This window comes from Lobosporangium transversale (assembly GCF_002105155.1).
Source record: "Lobosporangium transversale strain NRRL 3116 chromosome Unknown BCR41scaffold_59, whole genome shotgun sequence".
NCBI lineage: Eukaryota > Fungi > Mortierellomycota > Mortierellomycetes > Mortierellales > Mortierellaceae > Lobosporangium > Lobosporangium transversale.
In genome coordinates, this window is record NW_019029037.1 from 118,628 (window position 1) to 145,049 (window position 26,422).

General features: G+C 41.5%; 11 protein-coding genes across 11 annotated transcripts; 9 read left to right on the top strand and 2 right to left on the bottom strand.

Annotated features, from left to right (window-relative positions):
• Positions 1–266: 266 nt before the first annotated feature.
• Positions 267–1,962, top strand: BCR41DRAFT_200457 (hypothetical protein). The gene is made up of 3 exons (XM_022019878.1): positions 267–863; positions 1,176–1,192; positions 1,271–1,962. The coding sequence occupies exons 1-3, from the start codon at positions 322–324 to the stop codon at positions 1,675–1,677; spliced, it is 966 nt and encodes a 321-aa protein (XP_021876406.1). The 5' UTR covers positions 267–321; the 3' UTR covers positions 1,678–1,962.
• Positions 1,963–2,142: 180 nt separating this feature from the next.
• On the top strand, positions 2,143–3,784 carry BCR41DRAFT_363018 (chitinase 18-7). Its single transcript, XM_022025819.1, has 4 exons — positions 2,143–2,470; positions 2,586–2,756; positions 2,853–2,918; positions 3,022–3,784. The coding sequence occupies exons 1-4, from the start codon at positions 2,237–2,239 to the stop codon at positions 3,775–3,777; spliced, it is 1,227 nt and encodes a 408-aa protein (XP_021876407.1). The 5' UTR covers positions 2,143–2,236; the 3' UTR covers positions 3,778–3,784.
• A 246-nt stretch (positions 3,785–4,030) lies between these two features.
• Positions 4,031–5,249, top strand: BCR41DRAFT_328481 (metal dependent phosphohydrolase). Its single transcript, XM_022021697.1, has 4 exons — positions 4,031–4,189; positions 4,329–4,596; positions 4,728–4,768; positions 4,933–5,249. Exons 1-4 carry the CDS (start codon positions 4,078–4,080, stop codon positions 5,199–5,201), a joined length of 690 nt encoding a protein of 229 aa, XP_021876408.1. The 5' UTR covers positions 4,031–4,077; the 3' UTR covers positions 5,202–5,249.
• BCR41DRAFT_426037 (hypothetical protein) lies at positions 5,133–6,532 on the bottom strand. Its single transcript, XM_022030669.1, has 2 exons — positions 6,117–6,532; positions 5,133–5,934 (listed from the first exon to the last, which is right to left on the bottom strand). The coding sequence occupies exons 1-2, from the start codon at positions 6,426–6,428 to the stop codon at positions 5,338–5,340; spliced, it is 909 nt and encodes a 302-aa protein (XP_021876409.1). The 5' UTR covers positions 6,429–6,532; the 3' UTR covers positions 5,133–5,337.
• A 699-nt stretch (positions 6,533–7,231) lies between these two features.
• On the top strand, positions 7,232–8,906 carry BCR41DRAFT_328488 (mitochondrial carrier domain-containing protein). Its single transcript, XM_022021698.1, has 4 exons — positions 7,232–7,517; positions 7,662–7,814; positions 7,959–8,741; positions 8,842–8,906. Exons 1-4 carry the CDS (start codon positions 7,392–7,394, stop codon positions 8,866–8,868), a joined length of 1,089 nt encoding a protein of 362 aa, XP_021876410.1. The 5' UTR covers positions 7,232–7,391; the 3' UTR covers positions 8,869–8,906.
• Positions 8,907–8,972: 66 nt separating this feature from the next.
• Positions 8,973–10,205, top strand: BCR41DRAFT_200529 (hypothetical protein). The gene has a single exon (XM_022019880.1). The coding sequence runs from the start codon at positions 9,059–9,061 to the stop codon at positions 10,073–10,075; it is 1,017 nt and encodes a 338-aa protein (XP_021876411.1). The 5' UTR covers positions 8,973–9,058; the 3' UTR covers positions 10,076–10,205.
• A 79-nt stretch (positions 10,206–10,284) lies between these two features.
• BCR41DRAFT_200503 (hypothetical protein) lies at positions 10,285–12,254 on the top strand. The gene is made up of 5 exons (XM_022019879.1): positions 10,285–10,349; positions 10,447–10,764; positions 10,887–11,183; positions 11,281–11,733; positions 11,835–12,254. The coding sequence occupies exons 2-5, from the start codon at positions 10,570–10,572 to the stop codon at positions 12,075–12,077; spliced, it is 1,188 nt and encodes a 395-aa protein (XP_021876412.1). The 5' UTR covers positions 10,285–10,349; positions 10,447–10,569; the 3' UTR covers positions 12,078–12,254.
• An 814-nt stretch (positions 12,255–13,068) lies between these two features.
• BCR41DRAFT_390067 (hypothetical protein) lies at positions 13,069–18,122 on the top strand. Its single transcript, XM_022028191.1, has 3 exons — positions 13,069–14,112; positions 14,318–16,870; positions 16,975–18,122. Exons 1-3 carry the CDS (start codon positions 13,287–13,289, stop codon positions 18,039–18,041), a joined length of 4,446 nt encoding a protein of 1,481 aa, XP_021876413.1. The 5' UTR covers positions 13,069–13,286; the 3' UTR covers positions 18,042–18,122.
• Positions 18,123–19,053: 931 nt separating this feature from the next.
• Positions 19,054–19,383, bottom strand: BCR41DRAFT_313319 (cytochrome c oxidase, subunit VA/VI; the record flags this gene model as incomplete). Its single annotated transcript, XM_022021125.1, has 1 exon — positions 19,054–19,383. A coding segment is annotated over one exon (330 nt), but the record flags the coding sequence as incomplete, so codon positions are not given.
• A 2,172-nt stretch (positions 19,384–21,555) lies between these two features.
• On the top strand, positions 21,556–22,982 carry BCR41DRAFT_313287 (GTP cyclohydrolase II-domain-containing protein; the record flags this gene model as incomplete). The annotated part of the gene is made up of 3 exons (XM_022021123.1): positions 21,556–22,044; positions 22,087–22,331; positions 22,604–22,982. 3 exons carry the CDS (start codon positions 21,556–21,558, stop codon positions 22,980–22,982), a joined length of 1,113 nt encoding a protein of 370 aa, XP_021876415.1.
• Positions 22,983–23,514: 532 nt separating this feature from the next.
• Positions 23,515–25,521, top strand: BCR41DRAFT_426043 (hypothetical protein). The gene is made up of 5 exons (XM_022030670.1): positions 23,515–23,694; positions 23,772–23,931; positions 24,050–24,449; positions 24,537–25,037; positions 25,238–25,521. The coding sequence occupies exons 1-5, from the start codon at positions 23,556–23,558 to the stop codon at positions 25,439–25,441; spliced, it is 1,404 nt and encodes a 467-aa protein (XP_021876416.1). The 5' UTR covers positions 23,515–23,555; the 3' UTR covers positions 25,442–25,521.
• The last annotated feature ends 901 nt before the right edge of the window (positions 25,522–26,422 follow it).

Below are 26,422 nucleotides of genomic sequence, written 5' to 3' on the forward strand. Positions count from 1 at the left end.
TGCTCATTTGTATAAATGAAAATGCTGATTGTGTCACGGGTGCTTGTGAGTGTGGAGGAATTTCTGAGTCAAAGAGAGTGAAGGAAAGAATGAAGGATGGCATTTCCTAAATTTTAATTGGCTGCAAAAAAGGCACATGCAGTAAGAGAGCACAACGACAAGAGCGAAACGAGCTCCTGGCTCTTTTTTATTTTGAGTACGAATGCGTGTCAACGGTTTGCTTTTTTTTTTTTTTTCTTTTTTTTTTTTTTTTTTTCGTTCATTCAGCTCGAAAAAAAAAATTCACAACTTTTTTTTACTTTCCTTTACACAATCGCACCCATGTCTAATCAAATCACCGTGTCCGAAATTAGCGCTAAAGGAATTGTTCTCGAAAAGAACATCGAGAATTTCACCACATCCACCACGTCTGTTTCAGTCGAGGAAACAGTTGCGACGTTAGAGTTTACAGAAGAATCTACAAAGTCTACTCCTGTCACTCCAACAGCATCCCCTAGAAAGGCCATTGCCAAAGCCAACGGCGCCACTTCTGATGGAGCCAATCAACATCGTACACTTCCCATTTTCAGCAATCCACTTTTGGCAAATGCTACACAGGCAAACTCAGTTCCTGTGAAGCCCAAGGCAGGCCGCGTGAAGTCTTCTGGAGGCAAAGCCATTTCTGTCCTCAGGATTAATGCGCCCAAGGTCGATGGTTATGTTGTGGTGATGCGTAGGCTGGACCAGGACCTGGTTAATGCTACATCAATGTTCAACGCCGCCTACCCTGCTATTTCTGAAAAGATGAATAGCAAGGAAAATCAATTTATTATGCGTAAATATCAAGGGCATATGGAGAAGTCAGGAGCTCTGAGTGGGGTCTGGTAAGTAGAGTCATTCAATATCTCCCTCCAGGTGGGATTTATCTTTCTCATGTATTCGAATATGAAGAGGGACAGAGAGAAGAGGGCGCAGAAAACAGATGGGTTATGACTTTCAATCGGGGAAAACCTTTTTTTTTCTTTATTTCTCGAGTAGTCATTTCTGGTTCCTGAACGAATAAAGAAAAATCTGTGGGGGAGTGTGCAACAGAAATTAGAGCGACTGTGTGACCTCGAGAAGTGAGAAAAAAAAAAAAAAAATTTCATGTGCCATGTGGCTAATTCATTGAGATACTATATTTTGTAATTCTGTAGGATTACCGTTGCGCAAGGTAAGGGTGCATTCCATTCATGTTTTTCGATATTGTAATTGCATGATTAAAACAGTTATGTTGTAAAGTTCATGAAAGTTGAACCTTTTTTTTTTGTTTTAACAGCCAAGGAACTTGCCAAGGAGTACGGAATTGATCAATTTATGCGTCCACTGTTGGAAGCACCTATCGCCAAGATTGCGTCTCTATCAGAGGGAGAGGAGGTTATTGAGAAAGTCGTTGTCACCGAGGTCACGACAGTGCAAACTACTACTACAGCGGATAGTGAGATTGAAGATTTAGAGGCTGTTGCTTTAGGAAAGAGGAAAATGACAGACGATTCGGAGGGTCTGACAGCCGAAGATGTCGCAGGGATGAAGCGTCGAATTGAGGAACTAGAGAACCAAGTTTCGAGAGACAAGAAGAAGTTGCGAGGCCTGGTCACTGTTGCAGTGGGTCTTGCAGCTGCCACGGTCATACCTCAGGTCCTCCCTTATTTTTCTTGAACAGGTTTCTTTTAAACTTGACAAGCCAATGAGATATGAATGGTATAAGCTGCACGACCAACTAGACGCCGTTCAATCATTCCATTCCTTTTATCCGTAATTTTATGATTCTTATTCCTTCACTTTTCCACTCTGTTGTAGTTGTTATCTATTTCTCAATGCCGTTTATTTTTTAAGTTTTAATTCTCAAGTCTATCCAAAGGACATGAAGCTATGACCATGTCCTTATTTGAATCTTTGTTTGATAATAATACAGATAGTAGTAATAAACACAGTTCTCCAAGACTTGCCTCTATACTTCCATGTCTTTTATTTAAGCTTGAGCTATACCAACGCCTAGTCTATTTCAAATATGTGCATGTATCTACTAAATGGTATGGTGTCCCCTGTGTCATTTTTTAATTTCCTACCACCAAAAATAGATGGCCTTGGCGAAGACAAAGCCAAGCTGTGTTGGACATGTTTCTCATCTCTCTTTATTTGTTCCACATTTCCTTTCAATTCCATTCAACCAATTCAATTCACTCTTAAAAAAAAAGTAACATAAAAAGACTCTGAAATGGACGTTCTTATTCATGACTCCAATTATAATCCTCAAACGTCGCTCATGACATATTCTCATCCTGGCACATTTATTGTGTGCTCTTATTTTGTGGCCTGGGCTATCTATGCCAGGAACCATAATGTCTTTGACCTGCCAGTCCAAAATTTGACCCATGTTCTGTACGCGTTTGCAAATCTCGATGCTGATGGTCGCGTATTCCTTGGTGACCCCTGGGCAGATACCGACAAGGTAAGAAAAAACTTTTTTTTTTTTTTTTTTTTTTTTTTACCTTCATGTTATTCCATTCTTGTCCTACAAATAAATCATTGACTTGTTATTCTTTTTCATAATTGCCCATCTTCAGCATTATGAAGACGACTCTTGGAATGATACTGGAAATAATTTGTACGGTAATTTCAAGCGACTCGGACTTTTGAAGAGGCGAAATCGTCATTTGAAAGTATCGCTTAGTATTGGTGGATGGACTTGGTCAACCAATTTTGCCGGCGTGGCTGCTTGTCCTCAAAAGCGTGCGGTAGTGTCCTTTATTATTATTATTATTATTATTATTATTATTAAGATAAAAATCACCCTCAAACTGATCAATGTTTATGTCATTCTCCCACTTTAGAACTTTGTCAAGACTTCGATTGAATTATTGAATAACTTGGGTCTGGATGGACTAGATATCGATTGGGTAAATGTTTTTTTTTTTTACTCGTCCATAATTAATAGTTATGCTTGAAGAAAATAAAACACAAATCACTGAAAGGAGATATTCATAATCTTCCCTTGGTTAGGAATACCCCAAGACATCTGAGGATGCTGTCAACTATGTGTCCTTGCTTCGCGAATTACGTCAGGGATTGGATCAGTATGCGGCTGCAAAAGGAGATCCCATCCCTTATCTTCTTACAGGTGCCATGCCTTGCGGCGAGACTCAGTACTCGCTGTTGCGTTTGAGTGAGATGAATCAATACATGGATGCATTCTACTTGATGGCCTACGACTTGGCTGGATCATGGTCAGATGTGGCAGGACATCAAAGTAATTTGCATGGAGGTCAGCTCAGTGTCAGTAAGGCTGTGAAGCACTATCTTTCACAGGGTATTCCCTCTCATAAGATTGTTGTGGGGATGCCCATCTATGGGCGAGCTTTCCAAAACACCAATGGTATTGGGCATCCATTCCAGGGAATTGGAGAGGGTACTTGGGAGCAAGGTGTTTATGACTTTAAGAAGTTGCCTTTGCAAGGAGCTGTGGAGTACTATGACTCTGAAGCAGTGTCAAGCTATTCATACGATCCTGTCAAGCGTGAGTTGATCACCTATGACTCGCCGTTGGTGATTGATCGTAAGGCTGAGTATATTGCGAAGCATCAACTGGGGGGAGCTATGTTTTGGGAGTCGAGTGGAGATCACCCACATGATCACGATCGATCATTGATTGGAGCTGTTAGCAAAGGACTCAGAAGACATGCTCCCTTGGACAGTAGTCCAAATCATCTGAACTACCCAACCAGCGTCTATGACAATGTGCGTGCTGGTTTCCAGTAAAAGGATGTAATTTTTTTTTTTTTTTTTTTTTTTTTTTTTTTTATTCTGATATCCGAGCAAAAGCGAAATAAAATGAAAAAGCTAGTTGATTAAAGAACGTTATGGACTGTTCCTGAAAGTTTAGGCTCGGAAAAATTCCGTTACAGCACATTCTGATTGGCGGAGAAAGCAAAGTGATATTGTATTATTTTTGGTGGCGTTTTTTACATTTTTTCTTTTTTTTTTTGTTTGAAATGTTTGCAGCAAACCCACACACATCTTGATTCTTTCCCTAGCATTCACAGCGCAAGCCAATTCAACATGTCACTCGATCCAACATTTCGTAAAGAGGCTGAGGAGCTCGTTAAGGAGCAAATGGCAGCCTACGATCCCTCTCATGATTGGTTGCATGTCGATCGTGTTCGTAGACAAGGTTTGGACATCTCGGACATTTAGGTTGTCTTATTCAGTTTTCATTATAGCGAGTCTGTTTATGTTGTGCTAAAACACATTTCTTCTTGTCATTTTTATTTTATCTCTTTATATGTCATGTTCAATGTTTTAATCAACAGCATTAAAGATTGCAAAAGAGGAAAGTAGTCAAGGCAAATCAATTGATGTGGAGCTTGTTGAGCTTGCTGCGCTGTTCCATGACATTGGTGATGCCAAGTTCCAGAAGGAGGGCCAACCTTCAGGACGCGAGATTGTAATGGGATTCTTGTCCAAGTACAAGTACGAGAAAGCTGATCTTGTTGCTAGGATCGTTGAGAATGTGTCCTTCAGAAAGGAGCTTGCAGGGAACAAGGACGAATGGACTCAATCTTGTATTGAATTACACATGTAATATTTTTGATTTATAACATGCAAAAAGGAATCAGAGACCATTTCTCGGTTTACATCCGTTTTTTTTTTTTTTTTTTTTTTTGTAAGATCTCCTCCTAAATGTAAATTATTCTCCTTAATGATCATAGTGTTCAAGATGCAGATAAGTTGGATGCCATTGGAGCATTTGGTAAAAGAAATAAGATTGAAAAAAGAAAAGGAAGCAAGAAAGGATGAATAAGCTTCATTTGACATTTGATTCAAATGAAGCATTAAGCTAAAAAAAAAAAAAAAAAAAAAAAAAAAAAAAGTAATCTTTTATTTATTGGACTTTAACCCTCATTTTTGATACAGGTATCATGCGCTGTGCAGCTTACAGCGGTTATAAGAACCGTCCGTTATATGATCCAGCGGAGAAGGCTCAATTGGACATGACGTATGAACAGTACCAAGCGCAGACAAAGGCCAACACTGGATGTGCTATTAGTCACTTTCATGAAAAGCTGTTTCGTCTCAAGGACATGATGAAGACACCTTCAGCTATCAAGATGGTTGAGAAGCGCCATGACCTCATGGTCGAATTTGTGAAGCGAATTGAAGAGGAATATTCGATGGACGAGTGAGTGAGTGGGTCTCATAATGCTTGCTCATAAGTTTGTAAACGTCTTTAGAACAATAAATATTAGATTATAATAATACATAGTACATTTTTTTATGCAAAATAATCCAGTCTATATGAGAATAAAGGAAGAAAAAAGCTTATTCCAACCACATAACGTATCCATGTACTGTAGCGCGCACTTCCTCACTACCCGGGTCTTCCAAGAACATGGGAGTCATCTTCTCTTCCAACACCTTCTCAACCTTGAAACCGAATCCACCAAGATCTTTTTCATCATCTGAAGACTCTGCTCCTTCTTTGGGGTCAATCACTGGTGCAGCTGCGATCTCAAAGAACTTGTTGTCTGCATGTGCAAGCCAAGGGCGATGATGCGTGAAGAACACAAAGACGCGTCCCGTGACTGGTTTGAGAGTTTCTTTACAGGTCTTGAGCATAGAGCGATGTTGTGAGTGGTTGAAGAGAAGATCGGACAAAATGATTGTGTCAAAGAGTTCTTTGGGTTCAGCTAATGGTGCCACTGGTGTTGATGATGATGTTGCTGGTTCTGTGGTCGCTGATGTAGAAGTAGAAGACGAGGACGGGTTAAGATGGGCGAGCAAGGGGCGAGTATTGGATCCCCATAGGTATCCTTGAACAATCACTTTGCCTTCCTGAATTTGCTTTGGTACATTTTGTTCAGCATTGTATTGGATGTTGGAAATGAGGTCGCTATCTGGATAGTCCGTAATGACCACCTAAAATAAAAAATCACATTTAATTATGAAACCTCGATTAAAAATGTATTGTGGATTTTGTTCGTTTTGATAATGATCGATACGCAATTTTTCTTTACAGGATAAAAGTGTAAAATAAAATAAAATAAAATAAAATAAAATAAAATAAAAAAAAAAAAGCCATCTTCTTCCTTTTGATATACCTTGGAAGCGCCATTGACAGCTGCGACAAAGCTTGGTAAGGCAGCTCCGGCACCCAATTCGAGCACATTCTTGCCAAGGCAGTGTTCTGGACGGTTATCTAACCAATTTGCAAACATTTTTGCAGCGTTCCACAGATGATGTCCCCAAAGTGGGTGAGAGCCAACTAGACGAAGTTTGATCGCTTGTGGTTCTTTATCATTGCAAGCACGGGTAAAGGTTTCAAAGGAGGGCTCTGGAGGAGGTGGACTGTAGTCTTTAGGCAAGTCAAACATTCCACCCATCTCTCCTTCTGATGAATCTGAATCAGACATGTTTAGAAAATGAGATCTTAGAAAAGGGTTGTGTTTATTGTTTGTGTTGTTTGTGTTGTTGTGTATATAAATTGTCGGGCCAGTCTGTGCAAAAAGGTCCAGAGTCAGAAAAAAAACTGCATCGACGCTCGGTCCACTTGTTCATGCATTGATCCAAAAAACAAAAAAAAAAAAAACATGATGAGTGACTGGCAAAAGTAATCAAATCTTTTGGTGCCATTTGAGCCTTTAACATGTGGGGACAAAAAAAAAGTATGCTTAATGGCTATGGGCACAATTGATGCGATGCACCCGTTGGAGCAGTGATGATCAAGAATACTATGAAATGCAATTGATCAAGAGACAAAGACTCCTACTGATAGCCTATATCGACAACGACCAAGTATCTTATAGTCGTAGTGATCAAAAGAGATGCCCCTTGGTTATTGATCTTTCTTTTGAGGACCATGTCTGAAATTGGAACTCATCTTTTTTGGGCATTATCATCCATTCCGCACAATGCTGTTGGGTGTAAATTAGTGGGATGGTCCCGAGCTGATCTCATTCGCACCTGCAAAAAAAAAAAAAAAAAAGATTATCCAAAAAATGTCTGCATGCCACAAAAAAGAGTTTAGACAATATTTTTTTAAATGAACCTCAATCATTCTCATTCACCTTCTCCTTCACCTTCTTCATTCACCCTTTTCCCCTTACTCGGCCTACCATGTGGTCAGAAAGTTGACAGTCCTTCCCCCCTTTTCTCGTTCTATCGTTTCTCAACCTCTGCGTCTTTTTTTTTTTTTTTTTTTTTTTTTATTTTTTTTTTTAAATTGCCTCACTGTGGCGTACTCTGTTGAAAACATATTTTTTTTATCAAAATAAAATTATTCTTGCCGTTTATCTTTGAAAGCTCTTTCTACCACCACTCCCCACTCTCCATTCCCCACTCTTCCCTTATTCCATACTTGTAAAACATATATCGTAATGGCTCATTCTTACAGCCCTTTCTCAGAAGGAAAGCTTTCTGATCTGGCAGCAACCGCCCAAGAGACCAAAGTGGTTATCTCGGAGAAGAACGAACAATCCCTTAAAGACCTTGCCTTTGGCTCTGTAGGTGTCTTGTCCCTTTCACCTTTCTTACTTGACTCACCCTGTTTTCTTCAACATTGGAGGTTCCTCTTTGGACTATGTTGTATATTCACTACCAGCTCACACGTTCCTTTTTTTTTATTTTTATTTTTTTCCCTATTTAAGCTTGCTGGAGTAGCAGGCAAGTTTGTGGAATTTCCCTTTGACACTGTCAAGGTTCGCCTACAAACTCAGCCCTTAGATCATCCAATTTTCAAGGGTCCATTCGATTGCTTCAGGCAAACAGTCAGGAACGAAGGTTTCCTCGGTCTTTATAATGTAAGTAAAGCAACCTATGGCGTGCACTTACCCTCCATTCAGTCCCTTCTTTACCAAACAAAAAATTTTGATTTGTTTATACATCATGAGTCGATGTGAATGGTCGGAAATTAATTCTCTCGATCATTCCCAAATTTGTAATAGGGCCTTTCGTCTCCACTCGTTGGTGCCATGCTTGAGAACGCTGTACTCTTTGTTGGTTACAGGCGTGCACAGGACATGCTGCGAGATTTGGTCGCTGTTCCTGATACTCATGGCTCTACCCCAGCTCCCCTCAGTATCCCAATGCTGTGTCTCTCAGGAGGTATCTCTGGTGTGTTTGCCTCGATGGTGTTAACTCCCGTCGAGCTTGTCAAGTGTAAATTGCAGGTGCAACAGATTGGTCACCTCTACACTAAGGACTCCAAGACTGGTCCCGTCCCCAAAGCCCTTCACAGTGGACCTCTCAGTGTCATCAAACAAATCTATACCCAGCACGGCCTTCGTGGATTTTATTTGGGCCATTTCCCAACATTTTTGCGTGAGACGGGTGGTGGTGCCGCTTGGTTCGGATCATATGAAGCAGTCTGTCGCTTCCTTATCACGCGTGAACAATTGGCTGCACCCGAGGGCAAGATCATAACCCAGGCAGATCTGCAGGCGCCCCATTTGATGTTCGCTGGCGCGCTAGCAGGCATGGCATACAACTTTATTCTATTCCCAGCAGACTGTATCAAGAGTCATATGCAGACCCAGGATGTTCTTCGGAGTCATCAACGATCCGGTTCGGGAGTTGGTGGTAGTGGCGGTAGTACAGCAGCTAATAAGGGTTTCATCGCCACTGGCAAAGAGATTTTCCGCTCAGAAGGAATTCGGGGGTTGTACCGTGGCTGCGGTATCACTGTGGCTCGATCGGCGCCTTCTAGTGCCATCATTTTCATGACCTATGTAAGCTTTTTAATGGCAGTTATCTTTTTATGTTCAATCGGAGGTTGTCATGCTATTCTGGATCCTAACAACCGATTTATTTTATTTTTTATTTTCATAGGAACTGCTTTCACGTCGTTTTGCATAAGATCATCATATAGATTTCATATCCAGCATTTTTTCAACATGTAATATAAAATTCAAACTTTCATTGCCGTGGAGGCAAAAAAAAAAAAAAAAAAAAAAAAAAACGTGACGGATAGCACGTCCTTAAAGCGCGCTTTGCCGAAAAAAAAGTGATGTTAATTGTAAACTCATTTCCTTAAATTGATCCAATCATGTCTCGAAGTGTGCCTATTGAAGATCCATTACTACATCCACCAACACCGCCCATCCAAGCGGAACAGACAGAACAAAAACAGGATAGGACTGAACAACCAAGGTCATCGCTTCAATTTGATGATGGCCCCATCCCTTTTCAAACCACTTCTTCAACAGAGGCGACCGCAAAGAACACATCCATCTTTGCGCCTATACAAGCACAACCATTAAGCAAGCCCAATACTGTTCCTGTAAAGGCAAGCGCTGTTGGCAACGCATCCGAAACCGAAGCTGCCTCGCTACCTAAATTTGTTGATCCTTTAACAGCAGCAGCTCTTGAACAGAACATTGAAGGTACTGGCAGCATTGAGAGTACTGTGAATAAGGCCGCTACGACCGAGACTACGACTATGAACACGAGCATAGCTTCAGTTCCCTCATCTCCATCTACACAGGGATCAGCACCGCTGCCCAATATCAGTATCCCGACTGGTCATAACAACATCCCAACAGAATATCCTACACATTTAGCATCTCCGCCATTACCTCAACGACCATCTTCGAGAGGAGGAACACCATTTGCAGCCTTCCAGAGTTTTTCATCAGCTCTACAGCCTCCTTCAGCGTCAGAGGCTCCAGTTTCAACTGATCTGAGTTCAGGATTAGGCTCAATAGTTGGCGGAAGTATTGGACTCAGTTTTAAGGAAAGTCAACAAGGAGATGAAGCAAAGGACAAGGCCAGGAATGATACTTCTACAACTACTGCAGCACAGCAGCAGCAACGGGCGAAGCAGAACCCCATCGGGATATCCACCGCCAACATTGCAGGGACTGGAATAGGTAGTATTCAGGATCAGTCGGATATGGTGCACCAAGAATTAAGGAGTCCTGAACAGCAGCATCATGCATTAGAGCAGCAGCAGGAACAACAGCAGCAACAGCACCAACAACAACAACCACAGCATCGCACTGAACGTAACAGCCAAATGACTATTAAGTTGGTTGAGCAAGGCCGGGAGCAATATGTTGGGTAAGGAAAAGATAGGAAGGCAGAGAAACAGGAAGACAGGGAGATAGAGTGGCAGAAGGACAGCAAAAAAAGGAAAACAAGGGAAAGAGGCAGAGACAGAGGATAAGTCATGGAAGGATCTGGAGACTGACATAATCATATTATTATTATTGTTATTTTAACTACTAAACTTATCTAATAGCATCCGATCTCCAGTTTTTGCAGTACCTCAGAGACCTATGCGACAGGAAGGGTTCCCCGTATTGAATACCCCAAGCATGTTTCATGAGATTACGATGGTATGCTCACGCCTGTTATGGCCCAGAGTCATTTCGCTTCAAGTTTGTATTTAACCTTTTATTTCTCTTTTTCTTTTTTTTCTTTTCATTCCAAAAGTAACCAATTGACTGTTATTATTATTATTATTATTATTATTATTATTATTATTATTGTTATTATTGTTATTATTTTTACAATATTGGATCATGATAAGAAAAGTCGGATGCGTTGAATGACTTGATGATCAGACATATTCCTGCGGAACAGCGTGTGCTGAGAGATTGGAATGCATTGACCAAGGCGGAACAACAACAGGCGTCGAGGCCAGAAATTTTGCATGAGCTTACCGTCAATAATTCTTGGAGGGCAATGGCGAGATATACCCGATCACAGATCCTCAATAGCCCACCGGAACGTATCCCAGAGTTGATCAATGTAACCATTAGAGACTGCGAAATTAAAAAAAAAAAAAAAAAAAAAAAAGTTGAAAAGCTGTGAGAATGAAGATGGTACTAAATCTCAATTTTTTTTTTTTTTTTTTTTTTTTTTTTTTCTAGTTGTGGTATGCACGATTGCTAGCATTGACCAAGTTGGGACAATATGAAATGGCACAGGCAGAACTAGATCAATTGGGTGATTTGCGAGGAGCACAGTATCGTTATGAAAGTTATCCTGCAGATATGTTCGTGGATAATGAGTTTCAAACGCAAGAGCAGCTACGGAATGGCGCATCCAGGACAGGTAGCATGGTACCATTTGAATTGTTTGTCCTAAAGGCGCGATTGCAGGGATATCTTGGAGATGTGTATGAGGCAATCGATCAGCTCTATGATCTGATCATGAACTGTAAAAAGGTAAAAACGAACAAAAAGATACATTTGTCATTTCTGAGAGATGAAAATGGCAAAATAGGATGGCCTGATGTCTAAATGGTTTTTATTGGTTTCATAGTTCGAGGCAATCTGCCATGTGGGGAAAGATACTGTTGGCGCAAGGCAATGGCATAGTTTGACAGGCCAGTTACATCTTATTGTGTTAAATTACTTGATTGAGCTCAAGGATTATTCCGCAGCAACACGGTATGGGCGTGACTTGGCCAGGGCGTATCCGCAAGACATTAATTTCCACTCTGGGTTGGGCCGACTGTACTTGCAACTCGGGGATCTCGAGAGAGCAGAGAAAGTGTTTAAGGAAGTAGAGGAAATGGTTGCAAAGAAGACGAATTGCCATTCGAGTCAATCATCAGAAGAAACAGAGACGCCAAAGGAGCAGATCCCAGCATTGACCCACTTGAAACTTCAAGTGACGACAAATAGAGCGTTGCTTGCTGTAGCTCAAGGACAATGGGCTGTAGCAAAGGCTGCTTTCGAAGAAGTACTTACTCAAGAGCCTGAAAATCTTGTGGTTAGTTGTTTTTTTTTTTTTTTTTTTTTTTTTTTTCTTTTTTTCTCGTCTTTATTATTGTCGTTAATTTCCTAATTTCCTTCTCTTTCTTTTCGTTTTAGGCTGCCAACAACTTGGCTGTCTGTGAGTTGTATGCTGGCCAACTAAATGAGGCTATTCCAAGGCTTGAGAGACTCATGTTTGCATACCCCACATCTGCAGGCACAAGTGAGCCATTGGTGTTTAATATGGCTACACTTTATGAACTCCGGACAGAGGGTTCACTCCGGAGGAAACAGCAGATGATGATAGAGGTTTCCAAGTGGGCCGGCGACCAATTTAACGTGAGCATGTTCAAGATCTAGAGCCCTTTTTTTCCTTCTTATATAGCTATTTCTAGGTCTCAGATAGAATTAGTTATAGGAAATGCCTTCTTTGATAACTGTAATGTTTAGTATTAAAGAGATTTATCAGCATTGTTTTTTATGCTTCGTTTGGTTTTAGCGTGTGAAGATCGACAGTACGATTAAAATATGAAAAAAAAAAAAAAAAAAAAAAAAAAAAAATAAGGAGATTTCGGAAAATAAGGAAGGTATGAGCGTGGAAATATAAAAAGCTGACTGATTGGAGTACAAGAAAATAGGAGGATGGAGAGCTCCGAGAGAAAAAGCCGGAAAAGACGCAGGCAGACTGGACTGCAGATCGGATGGCGCGATCTGACGATGGTTGACGGGTGAGGATCTTTTTTCCTCTCAAACTCTCTTAAGCGGCAAACTGACTGAAAAAAACATTCCAAGATCACTATCATCTTTGTAACTCTACAGTTATCTCTAAAGGATGGTGAAGCCAGAATTAGCAAGGGAAGGATGATATTCTTCATCATCCAAGACCCTTACTTTCATTCAACTGTTGTCATTAACAACAACATTTGAGTATCTATGAGATTAAGAACATTGATTTTTTTTTTTTTTTTTTTTTTTATTGATGGATATTGAGATAACATGTCCAATCAAGGCGCGTGGATCGGTGCTGATGCGATCGATGGTGCAATTTGTGTGCTTTTGTGTGACTGTTTCAGTGTTAAATGCATGGAAACATATTTTTGAGACTCTATCTATCCTACACAAATCGAATGCATTTCGCCATTGCGGAGCACACTGGGTGGAGCAGACGCGCACTGGGTGAATTGGGCAGATAGTGCATGCAATTAAAAAATAAAGAGTGTGCACTGTGCCTGGTTGACTCTTTTTGATCTCGGAGAAACAACATTTAAACGCGGACCCTTCATCCATTTTTTTTTTTTCTCTTTCTATCTTTTCTCCCTTTCTTTTCTCTTTCTCTTTTCAGTAGACATTGGTTCTTTACTTCCTCTCTTCCTCTTCCTTTTACCCGCAATCCTTTTTCTTTCTTTCTTTTTCTCCCCTTTCGTCTACTCTCTTTTTAATATATATCCTGTATCATAATTTTATTGTTCATTCTCATTTTCATTTCTTTGCTGTTTTTTGTTGCCTTTGTAATCTTTGTCATTCCATTTTGTTGTATATCAAAGAAAGAGAAAGAAAGAAAGTAGAAAAATGGTTTCGTCTACCTTTGATTTCTTAGCACAGGCTGCCTTTGCTTCCGCAGAGTCCATCTTTGCTGTCAACTCACCTTCGTCACAGCCCGCTCACGCCTTGGATCGCCTCTCGGACAGGTACAACATTAACAACACATCGCCTGAAATCACAACTCTCCAGGCCAATGCTGATCCATTTCAAAAGGTCCAAGAGTCGGCTGCTGCCAACAAGGACCTGACATCGGTCCTCACTACCTCGGACGCACTCTTGCCTGCAATTCCTCATCTCTTCAAGGTGGCTGCTCAGCGATCCGCAGTTGTTGTTCATGTGGAGACTAAGGAACGGGATTCCAACAATCATAACCATGCTAATGGTCATGCCAATGGCAAAGAGCATAAGGGAAGCAATGGTGGCGTTGTCCCCTCATATTCTGATTTGATGGCTGTCCGTCAAACAGGATTCGCAGTCTTGACCTCGGACAATGCTCAAACGGCCTTTGATCTGGCTTTGGTGGCACAGGCAGCTGCAGTCCAGACAAGCACCCCCTTCTTGAATGCCGTGAACAATGCTAATATTTCAGAGCAGCAGAAGCAACAGATTGTATTGGATCATCAGAAGGTTGCCCCTACATTGTTGTCTGAGAAAGATCTGACAGCACACAAGGAGCGTCAGCAGGCCGTAAGCGAGATCTCGCTCTCCTCGCTCTACTTGAATCCTAAAGACTCTGCCAACAGTAATGTACAGACTTCGGCATCACCTGAGGAAGTCTACACCAAGGTCGAGGAGCTCTTGTCTGTGTTCCAGAAGCAAACTGGCCGCTCGTATCGCCCTATTGAGTATCATGGTAAGTAAATTCGAGAGGGGAACTTTAACAGATTTCAAAATAAGATTTTGATGGCGAGCGATTCGTCATTTGCACTGAGGATTTCGCTTTTTCTTTTTCCTCTCGGTCCGCTGTTTCCAAAAAAAAAAAAAAAAAAAAAAAAAAAAAGTCACCTTTAAATTGCTTACTAACGTTGTGCAAAAATTGTGTGATCTGATCTTGATAGGCTCTGCCAATCCAAAGACTGTCTTTGTCACCCTAGCTATTGGTGCTTCAACTCTTGAGCAAATTCTCGAGAAGCATCACAGCAAGGATGTCGGCATCATCAAGGTCTATCTTTACCGCCCCTGGTCTGAACGTCACTTCATTCAGGCTTTGCCAAAGTCTGTCGAGCGTGTCATTGTCTTTGAGCAGGCCCCTGCTGCCCACACTGCCTGGACTCCTCTCTTCCTCGATGTTTCTGCTTCCTTCCACAGCACTGAGGCTGCTTGGGAAGGTCAGGTCCCCAAGATTATCAGCGCCCGTTACCGTGGATCTGGAGCTGACCTCTCAGAGGGCGATATCAAGGGTGCCCTGGCCTCCGAGCAACCTTCGTTTGTCATCAACCCCAATTATGTCGCTCATGCTACCTCTCATGCTACTCCTCTTCAAGACTCGGACATTGATACGCCCTACATTCAGATGTTGAACCAAGTCTTCCAGGATCGATTGAATATTGAGAACGGCGTCAAGTCGAACTCTGTCTGGGGATCTTCGCAACAATTGCCCGAGTTTGGTTACGGTTCATTGATCACCAAGGTAAATGCTCGTGCTCGTTTTGCTGAGCTTGTCTCCAAGACTGTTCAGGACTCTTCCCTCAAGATCTCTGAGCCTCTCCGCAAGGCTCTGACTCAGTGGCATTTGAACCGTGCAGATAGCAAATCAGCCAAGCGATATGGTGATGAGGCCATTGCATTGCTCCAAGAGGTCAAAGATGGTCTTGTCGGATCCCTTGCTGAGATTGCGTCTCAATCTGCTCACTTTGCCAAGCCTTCGCACTGGTTAGTGGGTGCTGATTCTTGGGCCTTTGATATTGCCGACTCTGGTGTCCATCATGTCATCTCTTCTGATGCTGACATCAACCTCTTGATCCTTGATACTGAGCCCTACACTGCCCGTACTAAGAACCCTGAGAACCGCAAGAAGGACATTGGTCTCTATGCCATGAATTACGGCTCTGTTTTCGTTGCCTCAGTCGCTGTCTACTCTAGCTATTCTCATGTCCTCCACGCTTTGATTGAGGCTGACCAGTTCCAGGGGCCTTCGATCGTTCTTGCATACTTGCCTCATCCTGACGAGGAGAAGGTTTCACCCATTACAGTTTTAAAAGAAACCAAGCTTGCAGTCGACTCTGGTTACTGGCCCTTGTACCGCTGGAACCCTTCGCTCGAAGAGAAGGGCGAGGAGCCTTTCCGCCTGGATTCCGAGCGCATCAAGTTGGATCTTCAGCAGTTCCTCGAGCGTGAGAATCACTTGTCCTTGATCATCAAGCAGAACCCTGACATTGCTCGTACCTTGACTCACTCCGTCGAATCTGAGGCCAAAGCCCGTGATTCCGCTCTCAAGAGAAAGGCCAAGGATGACTTTGCAAAGCTGATGGGTGGCCTTGGAGGCCCACCACTGTTGATCCTCTTTGGTTCCGATGGAAGCAATGCCGAAGGTCTCTGCAAGCGCTTAATCAAGGGCGCAAAGCTGCGCAATCTCTCTGCCCGTTACTGCGCCATGGATGATGTTTCGATCGAGGATTTGACACTGGAGAAGCATGTCATCTTTATTGTCAGTACTGCCGGTCAAGGAGAATTCCCTGTCAATGCTCGTGAGTTCTGGAAATCTTTGGATGCAGCTACAGAGCTGGCTGTGTCGGAGACCAAGTTTGGTATCTTTGGTCTTGGTGATTCACACTACTGGCCGCGCGAGGAGGATGCTATCTTTTACAATCGTCCTTCGAGAGATCTTCATGCCAAGCTGGTCGATCTTGGTGCTCAACCCTTACTCGAACTCGGTCAAGGCAACGATCAAGATGCCGATTCGTTCGAGACCGCTTGGGCTGTGTGGGAGCCTCTTCTCTGGGAGTCTCTCGGATGCAAGCCTTTAGAGGGCGTTGTTGAGGAGCCTAAGCAATCTGCTGATGATGCTATGAAGATTGCCTCCAACTACCTTCGTGGTACCATTGCCGAGGGTCTCTTGGACACCACCACTGGCCAACTTCGTGCGGAGGCTGACACAAAGTTGACAAAGTTCCACGGTATCTACCAGCAAGACGATCGTGACCTCCGTGAAGAGCGCAAGGCACAGGGGTTGGAGAAGGCCTTCTCGTTCATGGTTCGTGTCCGTGTTCCAGGAGGTGTGGCCACACCTGCTCAATGGTTGGCAATGGACAGTATTTCGGATGTCACTGCCAACGGTACCTTGAAGTTGACTACCCGTCAGGCCTTCCAGTTCCATGGAGTTTTGAAGCGCAACCTCAAGAAGAACATTCAACTTATTAACAAGTCACTCTTAGACACTATTGCAGCTTGCGGTGATGTCAACCGTAACATCATGTGCAACCCCAATCCTCATCAGTCGGATCTTCATAAGCAGGTCAATGACTTTGCAACCAATCTTTCGGCTCATTTGCTGCCCAAGACCTCCGCTTATCGTGAGATTTGGCTTGATCAGAAGCTTGTCAAGGGAGAAGCTGTAGTTGATCACGAGCCCCTTTATGGACCTACTTACTTGCCACGCAAGTTCAAGATTGGTATGTCTTTTCTTTTTCTTTCATTCTTTTTTTTTTTTTTTCTACTAGTCTTTTAACATCAACCAACCCTAACTTTTTTTTTTTCTCTTTATTCTCTTAAATAGTTGTTGCTGTTCCTCCTAACAACGATGTTGATGTATTTGCTCACGATCTCGGCTTCATTGCCATCACCAACAAGGATGGTTCCCTCGCTGGATTCAACGTCACTGTTGGGGGTGGTATGGGTATGACTCACGGTAACAAGAAGACCTATCCTCGTCTTGCAGATATCATTGGTTTCTGTACTCCCGAGCAGGCCATTGAGACTGGTGAGAAGGTCATGTTGGTGCAACGTGACTTTGGTGACCGTATGAACCGTAAGCACGCCCGTCTGAAGTACACCATCGATGACCGTGGTATTGAGTGGTTCAAGACTGAAGTTCAATCCCGCTTGCCCTTCCAGCTTCAAGAGCCCCGTCCCTTCAAGTTCCTGGATAATGCAGACCGTTATGGATGGACCCAGGGTCAGGACAAGTTGTGGCACTACTGCTGCTACATTGAGAACGGTCGTGTGAAGGACACTCCAGCTGAGCCTCACAAGACTGGACTGCGCGAGATTGCGAAGGTCCATAATGGAGAGTTCAGATTGACACCTAACCAGCATTTGATTATTGCTAACGTCAAGGAGTCTGAGAAGGCACGTATCCAGGAGTTGTTGGAGAAGTATAAGTTGGACAAGCTCAACTACACTGGTGCTATGCTCAATTCGATGGCCTGTGTAGCCTTCCCAACTTGCTCATTGGCTATGGCAGAGTCTGAGCGATACTTGCCTTCGTTGGTCGAGAAGTTTGAGTCAACGTTGGAGGAGGTCGGATTGAGGGATGATGCGGTGACGATTCGTATGACAGGATGTCCTAACGGATGTGCTCGTCCATATGTGGCTGAGATTGCATTTGTGGGTAAGGCCTATGGAGCTTACAATGTCTACCTGGGAGGAGGACATCACGGAGAGCGTTTGAACAAGTTGTACAAGGAGTCGTTGACAGAACCAGAAATTGTTGCAGAAATCACGCCAATGTTGCGTAGGTGGGCAGCAGAGCGTCTTGAGGGTGAACACTTTGGTGACTTTGTGATTCGTGTTGGCATTATCAAAGCAACTTTGAGCGGCAAGACCTTCCACGATCTCTCATAAGTTTCACATATTTATTATATTATCTATCTATCTTTCCATTAGTTTTTGTTTAATTTTATTTTTTTTATTTTTTTTTTGCATTCATACATATTTCTTGCATTTTGCCTTTTGCGCAATAAAAAAAAATATACAAAAAAAAAAAAAAAAAAAACCTCTCTCTCACTTTTACAATAGTAGAGATGTGCGGTTGTTGATGATTGTTGCATGCAATGCTACGCTTTTTTTTTTTAATTTGATTTGATTTGTGAAGTAGAGAAGATGTTGCCCCCATATAGTACCTCGCTCGCATCAGAATCTACGAACTTGGTGTGGAAGAGGGATTGTTTTCAAGAAAAGCTTCTTTCTTCCGAATGGAAGTAGACGAACACACCCATGGATTAAACGGGAGGAACTCAGACATATATACTCGGGTCTCTTTTGATTCTGAAGAAGCCAACAAGGCTCTCGGACTGCCATTCCTTTTAAGCAACTTCAAGGGTACGAGAGACAAAATGGGACTGGCTATGTCGACAGAGAGTTGCCTATGGGGACTAATTTGATTTCTGCTCGAATTTGATTTTGAATTTGGATTTGGATGCCTCCAGAAGTGGACTGTGTTTTTTTTTTTTTTTTTTTTTTTTTTTTGGGGTGAGGAAAACCAAGGAGATCTTGTGGGAGGGTGCAGAAAATTCCGATGGATCAACAAAGCACAAACACAGCATCCCTATCCCAGTCAATATTTAGTACGAGTCTGTAGGTTCAAAAGGCAACACTCGATTGATTGCATTAAACAAATAAGGACTTTTTTTTTTTTTTTTTTTTTTTTTATGAAGATAAATTATGTTTAATTCAATAATACCTCTTCTATCAATTATCTCTCTCTCCCCAGTCTTTATTTTATTTTTTTTTATTTTTTTTTCTTTTCCGTTTTGATCGATTCCTCAAACTTCGTTTTAATTTATGAACAAACATGAATGATCTATATCTTTGCATCTTGCCCATGTTTTCTAAAATGTTTTAATGATCAAGAGGTTTAAAGTCCCAATTCCTCCTTGGTCTGGACACCCAGCTCGGCCTTGAGAGGGGCAAGCTCATCCAAGTACTGCTTGTAAAGGGCATCAGATCCAGTCTTGACCTTCAAGCCTTCAAAGACACGGACAGCAGTGGCATAGTCATCGACACGTCTAGAAGCCTTGAGGGCTGCGGCAATGACGGAGGGCGAAGGGACCAAATCGTAACCAAAGGCGTTGTTCAATCCACGTTGAAGCTCAAAGACATCATCCACATTGTCAAAGAACTTGACAAAACGTTCCGTGAAGTGCTCAAAGGATTCCTCGCCGTGCTCTGAGGAGTAGTTGCGAACTAGATATGAAAGGAGAAAAATTAGTTAGCCATAGAAAATAATAACGTATTGTTAAGATTAGTCGAGATAAGTGAGGGAGGAGGAATCTGCTGAAAGTGTCTGATGATTCCTTTCCCAATTGTTCGCCTCTCTCTTTACTCAACTGTTCGTCTCTTAACCATTGTTACTATCCCTGCAAATTTATCCTCTGCATGCTGAGAAAAACTCCAAGCAAAAAAAAAAAAAAAAAAAAAAAAAAAAACAAGTTCATTAAAAACTTGGTCCATCGATAATTAAAAATAAACGAGCGTATGGTATTTTAGCTCCTTTGGTTCCTTCATCTGAATCAACTTTTTTTTTTTTTTTTTTTTTTTTTTTTTTTGTTGCTGTTGTTGTTTATCGTAATATTCTCTAGTCTTCCTTGTTGACCTGTTTTTCGATCTGCACTCGTGTTGTCCTGGTTGTTTGCCCACTTTCCAATGTACTGGATCAGATTTGTGACGTATTTCTCGGATCCATAGGATGATCATCTTTAAATTTCCTTCAAGAGCAATAATGCCAGACTTTTTCCCGTAAAGAGATGAGCGTGTTGTAAAATGCAAAGACATAAAAATGCTTTTTTTTTTTTTTTTTTTTTTTTTTTTTTTTTTTATTTTACAGGTGTATGTTCATGTTTTTTCTTTCTTTTTTTTTTTTTTTTTTTTGCTTCAATGGATGGATGAATGAATATTTCTTTTTTCCTTTTCTTTCCGAGTGAATCGATCCGAGATCGCGGAAAAAATTTAAAATAGATAAATAAAAGAATAAACATACTCTGGATAGCAGAGCGGGTGGCAACAGCAGAGCGAGCAACCTGAATGCGAGCAGCAGCAGCAAGAGGACGAGAAATGGCAGTAATGCGGTTCATGGTAATTATGATGTCAGTTGAAGTTAATGTATGTTGGAAGAGGAAATGTAAAAAGTTTTCTCTTTTCGGAGGGAGTGTCGCGCCCAAAAGGATTACTTGGTTGACATAAAGGTTGAGCAGTTTGGAATCACGTGCAAGTTGCGAATTTGATTTTCGTCTTCTGAGTCCAAAGCCACATGTGTATTCATCAATTGTTCAGTCTAAGTGAACTAAAAGTTTTATGTGTATTTATTTATTCATACAGACTAAAAGATTAATGCCCAAAAGACTCATTTGGTTGGCCAAGTGTCTTGGTCAAAAGGAAAAAGGAGAAAGATAAATAAATAAATGAAGAGAGAGGAGAGTAAGGGGAGAAGACGGCTTTTTTTATATTTGGTTATTTTGTGCCTGATTAGAGTGGGTGTAAAGTTCAAGGAACAAGCTTGAAGTGCATACAGGTGCTTTGGCTATTTGATCGGTCATATTTCTTTCATGTGCAAGTGCGTACATGTAATGAGTATAATGATACAAGTCTGAATCACAGAACTCTAGAGCAAACGAATTGCGAAGGTGGAAAAGAAAAGCAGGCAATTGTGCGAGTGCCTGGGCAAAAAAAAGTATATCTCCAACACAAATCAGCGACAAACAAGATGCGGCTGCGGGATGTATACACTGTATCTCGAGTTCAATTGCAAGACAACATGGACAACATGGCGAAATCTCGCTTTCTCTCAAAGGCAGTTTTATTTTATTTTATTTTATTTTTATTTTTTTTGGTGGTTGGTAGTGAATCGGCTTTGACATGTAATGAGAATGCATAAATATGAACATGTAACTGTATTGTGTAAAAGTAAAGAAGTTAGAAATTAACGATGACTAAAACTCCATTTTGAGCCACAGTCTGACAAATGTTTGTCCTGATTGATTTGTCTACTTTGCATAGCGTTGTACATTCCTTATCGCACTTTTCTTTTTTCTTTTTTCTTTTTTTTTCTTTTCCTTTCCCTTCTTTTCTCTTTCTCTTTCTCTTTCTCCCTCTTCTTCAATCGTTCTCTCTTGTCCTTCCAACCTTTCCTTCCCCTCCTAGACTTTCTTGTCTTTCTTCCTCATTCTGGTTCAACCACATTCCTCTCCACTCACCCTTCTCTCTCTTTCTCTTTTTCTCTTACTATTTCTCTCACAGTCTCTCTCTCTTTCTTTCTTTTTCTCCCTCTTTTGTATAACAAATGGCTTGTGATATCTCCATGACTGAAGCCCTTCCTGCCGCTGCACAGAGTCGCTATGTTCCTAGAAATGCTATCGACCATATGAACCCATTCTTCTTTAGAAGCCATGCCCATGCTCACTCTCACTCTCACTCTCGCCATCATGGAAGCAAACATGCTCACCATGCTTACCCTGATACTTCTGACAGCCTACAGACTCCTGTTCCTCGTCGACCATCAATCCAGATCGACAATCCTTCTCCTTCAAAGCCAGTACCAATGGCTTCGTCCCTTTCAACATCCGCCGTTCCAACAATCGTTTCATACAACACTCCTCCTGCCACTCCGCCATTGGCAAAAGACGAAGAACCTACTGGCATTGCTTGGTGCACCGCTAGGGCTAGAATCCCTACACCCGATGGATCTGAATATTTCTTGCATATCTATGAAAACTCCAAGGACAAGAAAGAGCATCTGGCCTTTGTCTTTGGGGATGCGATCCGAAGCAAGAGTTTAGACAAGGTTCGCTGGAACGAGACAGAGATGGATAGGATCAAGCGTGGGGCATATACCGGGCGTTTGCGCAACACAGTGGCAGAAGAAGAACAGCAACAGCAACAGCAACAACAAAAGGACTCTTCTTCATTGGGCACTGAGTTCACCACAGCCTCAACTGAGACAACAGGATCAACAGCATCTTTGATTCCCTTAGTACGTATTCATTCTGAATGCTTCACAGGTGAGATCGGGCACTCGGCCCGTTGCGACTGTGGAGAGCAATTGGACGAGGCCATCCGATTGATGAAGGCCGAAGGATCCGGTGTTGTGGTCTATCTTCGTCAGGAAGGTCGCGGCATTGGTCTTGCGGAAAAATTAAGGTAAAAAAAAAAAATAAAAAAAAAAAAAAAACATTTGCGAAAGCCAATATCTCTCTTTCCACCTTCCCCACCTTTACTCCACATGTGATATTTCTGAGCTTTGAGAGTTTTTTTTTTTTTTTTTCTTTCTGGGAAATTTTCCCTTAACCGATCAACCGACAAATGCCGATATCTTTAAAAAAAAATTCGATTAGTCACTTTGTGTGCATTTGCCCATGTGCTGTGCTCTGACCTCCTTTTTCTTTCTTGAAAACTAATCAATATCAATCTAGGGCATACAATCTTCAAGATCTAGGATATGATACAGTAATGGCAAACTTGATGTTGGACCGTGGAGCAGATGAACGTACCTATGATGTTGCTCAGGCGATTCTTGAGGATTTGGGACTAAACCAGATCCGGCTATTGACAAATAACCCTGATAAGATTGAGCAGATTGAGAAAGACAGCCAGATCAGAGTGGTTGAGCGTGTGCCAATGATGCCCAAGTCCTGGGAGGCGATTGAGCTAGGCAGAGAAATGGAATTTGAGGTCAAAGAAGGTGCAGTAGAGAACAAGGTAGTGAAGGGCAAAGAGCTGGATAGATACTTGAAGGTCAAGGTCGAAAGGATGAGACACATGATATCTATCCCTTCCAACATGAGCATTTAAGCAGTAGCAACGAAAAAGAAGAGCTAGACTAGATTATCCACATCTCTTTTTCATTTGATTCCTTTATACTCCTTTTTCTTTATACCTTTTTGTTCATAAAACTTGTATTTTTATTCTAAAAAAGAAAAAGACCGATTTAAAAAAATCTTATTTTTGTTATGCTACTACCATTAGAAAAAGCAGCCAAGGGAGAAGGTGTGGATGAGTTGATTCAATGTGGTGCCCGAGAATTGCCCTACCACACAGATAACTTGTTTTTTTGCAAGCAATCCTAGGAAGTTTTATTATCCTTTTTTTATAACCTTTCGGAACTAAAAGTAGCCGCAAGAAAAACATGCACCCACAAAATGAAATAAAGTGTTGCGCCCATGAGCACTTTTTGATCCAAAAGTGCGGTCCTACAAACCTCATTTCATCTTTTTCTCCATTCATTCTCTTTTTGTCTTTCTTCATTGATCTTTCCTAAGCACACAAGCAACAGTGTACATTCACCACTGTACCAGTTGTAAAGAGTTACAGTAAACAAATTGAAAAAAAAAAAAAAAAAAAAAAAAAAAATACTTGGACAACGTCATGACAGAGCCTGATACAAATAAACCAAAGGTACTTATTGTGGGCGCAGGCTTGGGTGGACTCTTACTTGCGATTCTGCTCGAGCGCGCTGGCGTACCTTATGAAGTCCTAGAGCGGGCTGCTGCCATCAAGCCATTAGGTAAGTTTTAGAGAAAAAAAAATATTTTTTAAGAGTCAAGCAAGCAACTGACAATAAACAATTTGTATTTTTCCTAGGAGCGGCTATTTCACTAGGCTCCAATATCTTGCATGTGTTCAACCAGCTGGGTTTGTTGGATGAGTTTTTGGCATTTTCTAAACCCTCTGTTCGTATTTTCATGTGCAACCAAGAACGAGGGGTTGATTATGTTCTTGAGCAAGGATTTGTCAAAGACATGTACGTCCTGCTCTTTCTCCTCTCGCCTTTTTATTGCTTTCCTTTTTTAAGCCTACGTTTTTGCCAGGTAGAGCGGATCTATTGACCTGAAACACACATTTCTGATTTTAAATGATAGGGGTGGATTCCATGGTACTATCTGTACGCGCAAGGATCTCTATGATCTGTTACTTCGTCAAATACCCTCTTCCAAAGTTCACCTTTCGAAAAAAATGATCTCGTTTGATCAAACTACAGACTCCAATGTGGTCACGGTCCAATGTGCAGATGGATCCTCCTATGTAGGAGATATCCTAGTGGGTGCCGATGGTGCCTATAGCACTGTGAGAGAGTGCCTGTACAAGGAGTTGGAAGCGCAGGGCACATTACCCAAGGGCGATTCAGAGCCATTGCCGTTCAATAGCGTTTTGGTATTGGGTACAACTAACGAATTGAGTCCTGAAGAGTTTCCAGAACTGAACAGCGATGAGAGCAACCCACAGATTTTTCTGAAGCATATCAATGGCGTACCATACACTGTAAGCTATCCCATCAATATGGTCATTCATTGATTTTTTTTATATCTTTTCTAAAGAACTTTCCTGTCTTTGGCACATTTTTATCAGTGGATAGTGTTCCCCATGAAGGGAAATACGTTTTGCTGGGGCGTGACAGAATATTTGAACGAGTATTCTACAAAGCAAGAGGCAACTAGTTCTGATAAGGATTGGGGCCCCAAAGGAGCAGAGGCGATGTGCAACCTTTCGCGCGATTTCCCTATCCGAGGTGGACTCCATAACACTCTGACAATAGGCGACATGATCGATCGTACACCTAAAGAGTTAATTTCCAAAGTGATGTTGGAAGAAAAAGTTTTTGATACATGGTACGGCGGACGAGTGGTCCTATTGGGAGACGCATGCCACAAGATGATTCCATCAGGGGCTCAGGGAGCGGTGAATGCGATGCAGGATGCTGTAGCGTTAGCTAACTGGATCAGTGTTTTGGAAAAGACCTCCTCTAAGGATGGTTATCAATCTGCGTGGAAAGAATACCAAGATGAACGCCATCCATTAGCTACACAGTCTTTTGAGGTGAGCCAGTTCATGGGCAAACAGACACTTGGGGTAAGTGAACTTTTTTTTTTTTTTTTTTTCTTTGTTAAAGGAAGGAAATGGTACTCTATTAAAATGAAAGTGAAGATATGGCAAAGCTTGTTTATCTATTTATTTATTTATTTTATTTTATTTTAGTTTATTTTTTTTTTTAACTAATACTTCAACACGGACATTGCATATTGAATATCTGGGGGACTTTGTTTTTCTAGAACTGGGTGGGAACAGTGAGCAGACTGTTTGCAAGATATATGCCAGATTGGTTCCAGAAGTTTGCTATGATGAGGATGATTAGCAATCGACCTCAAGTATCGTTTTTGCCTCCAGCAGAGGATAAGGGAACGGTTCCAGTTATTGATCAACCAAGTCTTCGAAAGACAAAGGCGATGCTGGCTGGTTCTCAAGCGAGGTCATAGACTTTTATTTATTTATTTATAATTATTATTATTATTATTATTATTATTATTATTATTATTATTATTATTATTATTTCAACATAATATATATATATATATAGTCTTGAAAATCTGTAGTAATGGTCAATATATATAGAAAGTATCTAAGGACATGCCTTTGTGGTCGTATGAGCGGAGGAAAATAAGAAAGCGTACCTTTAGAGTAAATTTTTGGCTTGATATAGACAGGTTACCACTTTTTTCTTTTTGTCCGCTTGTCCCTCAGCCAGCTTTGGCGGCAACACTATCGAGTGCGCTAAAGGATAAAGCAAATGGTACGAATGCTTCGAGGGACGATGGAATAGATCATAAACCACATCGACAAACGGATATAGTAGACTACAGTACAAGGATAGCAGCTACATATACAAATAGAGGACATCATATATCCTATTTATCTTCTTACCCATCCCCTCCTCTCCCTCCATTCTACACACCTTTTGTAGTTTTATCCTCTTTGGCATCGGGCGTTTAAGTTAGAAGCAGACAAGTAATAATAGTGTTGGTAATAAAGCATACAAAAAAAATGCAACGGCTTTATTTATTTTCCAAATCAGTCATAACCCCTAGCTGGGATATGCAGCTAGTCGATCCTCAAGGCACAGGAAAAGAGTGATGGTGAGTAGTCCAATGACTCCACTTTCGAATATCCTCTGCTTTTTCAGCTTCTTCCACCAATTTAAAATGAGGCTCGAAAAGCTTCCTTGAGATGTTTTTTTCTTTCTTTTCTCTCTTCTGTTTTTGATCCGCACCTTTCAAGGCTCTTGTGTCTCTCTCTCACCTTCCTTTCGCTTTTACTCTTTCAAACTAATCTCTTCGTACTTATCACTCGTTCTCCCTCCTTTCTTTCTTTATCTCTCACTCACAAAGGCCTTCGCGAGCCCTTCGATAAATCAAAAGGGGGATATAACACACACACACACAAAAAAAAAGATTAAGGCG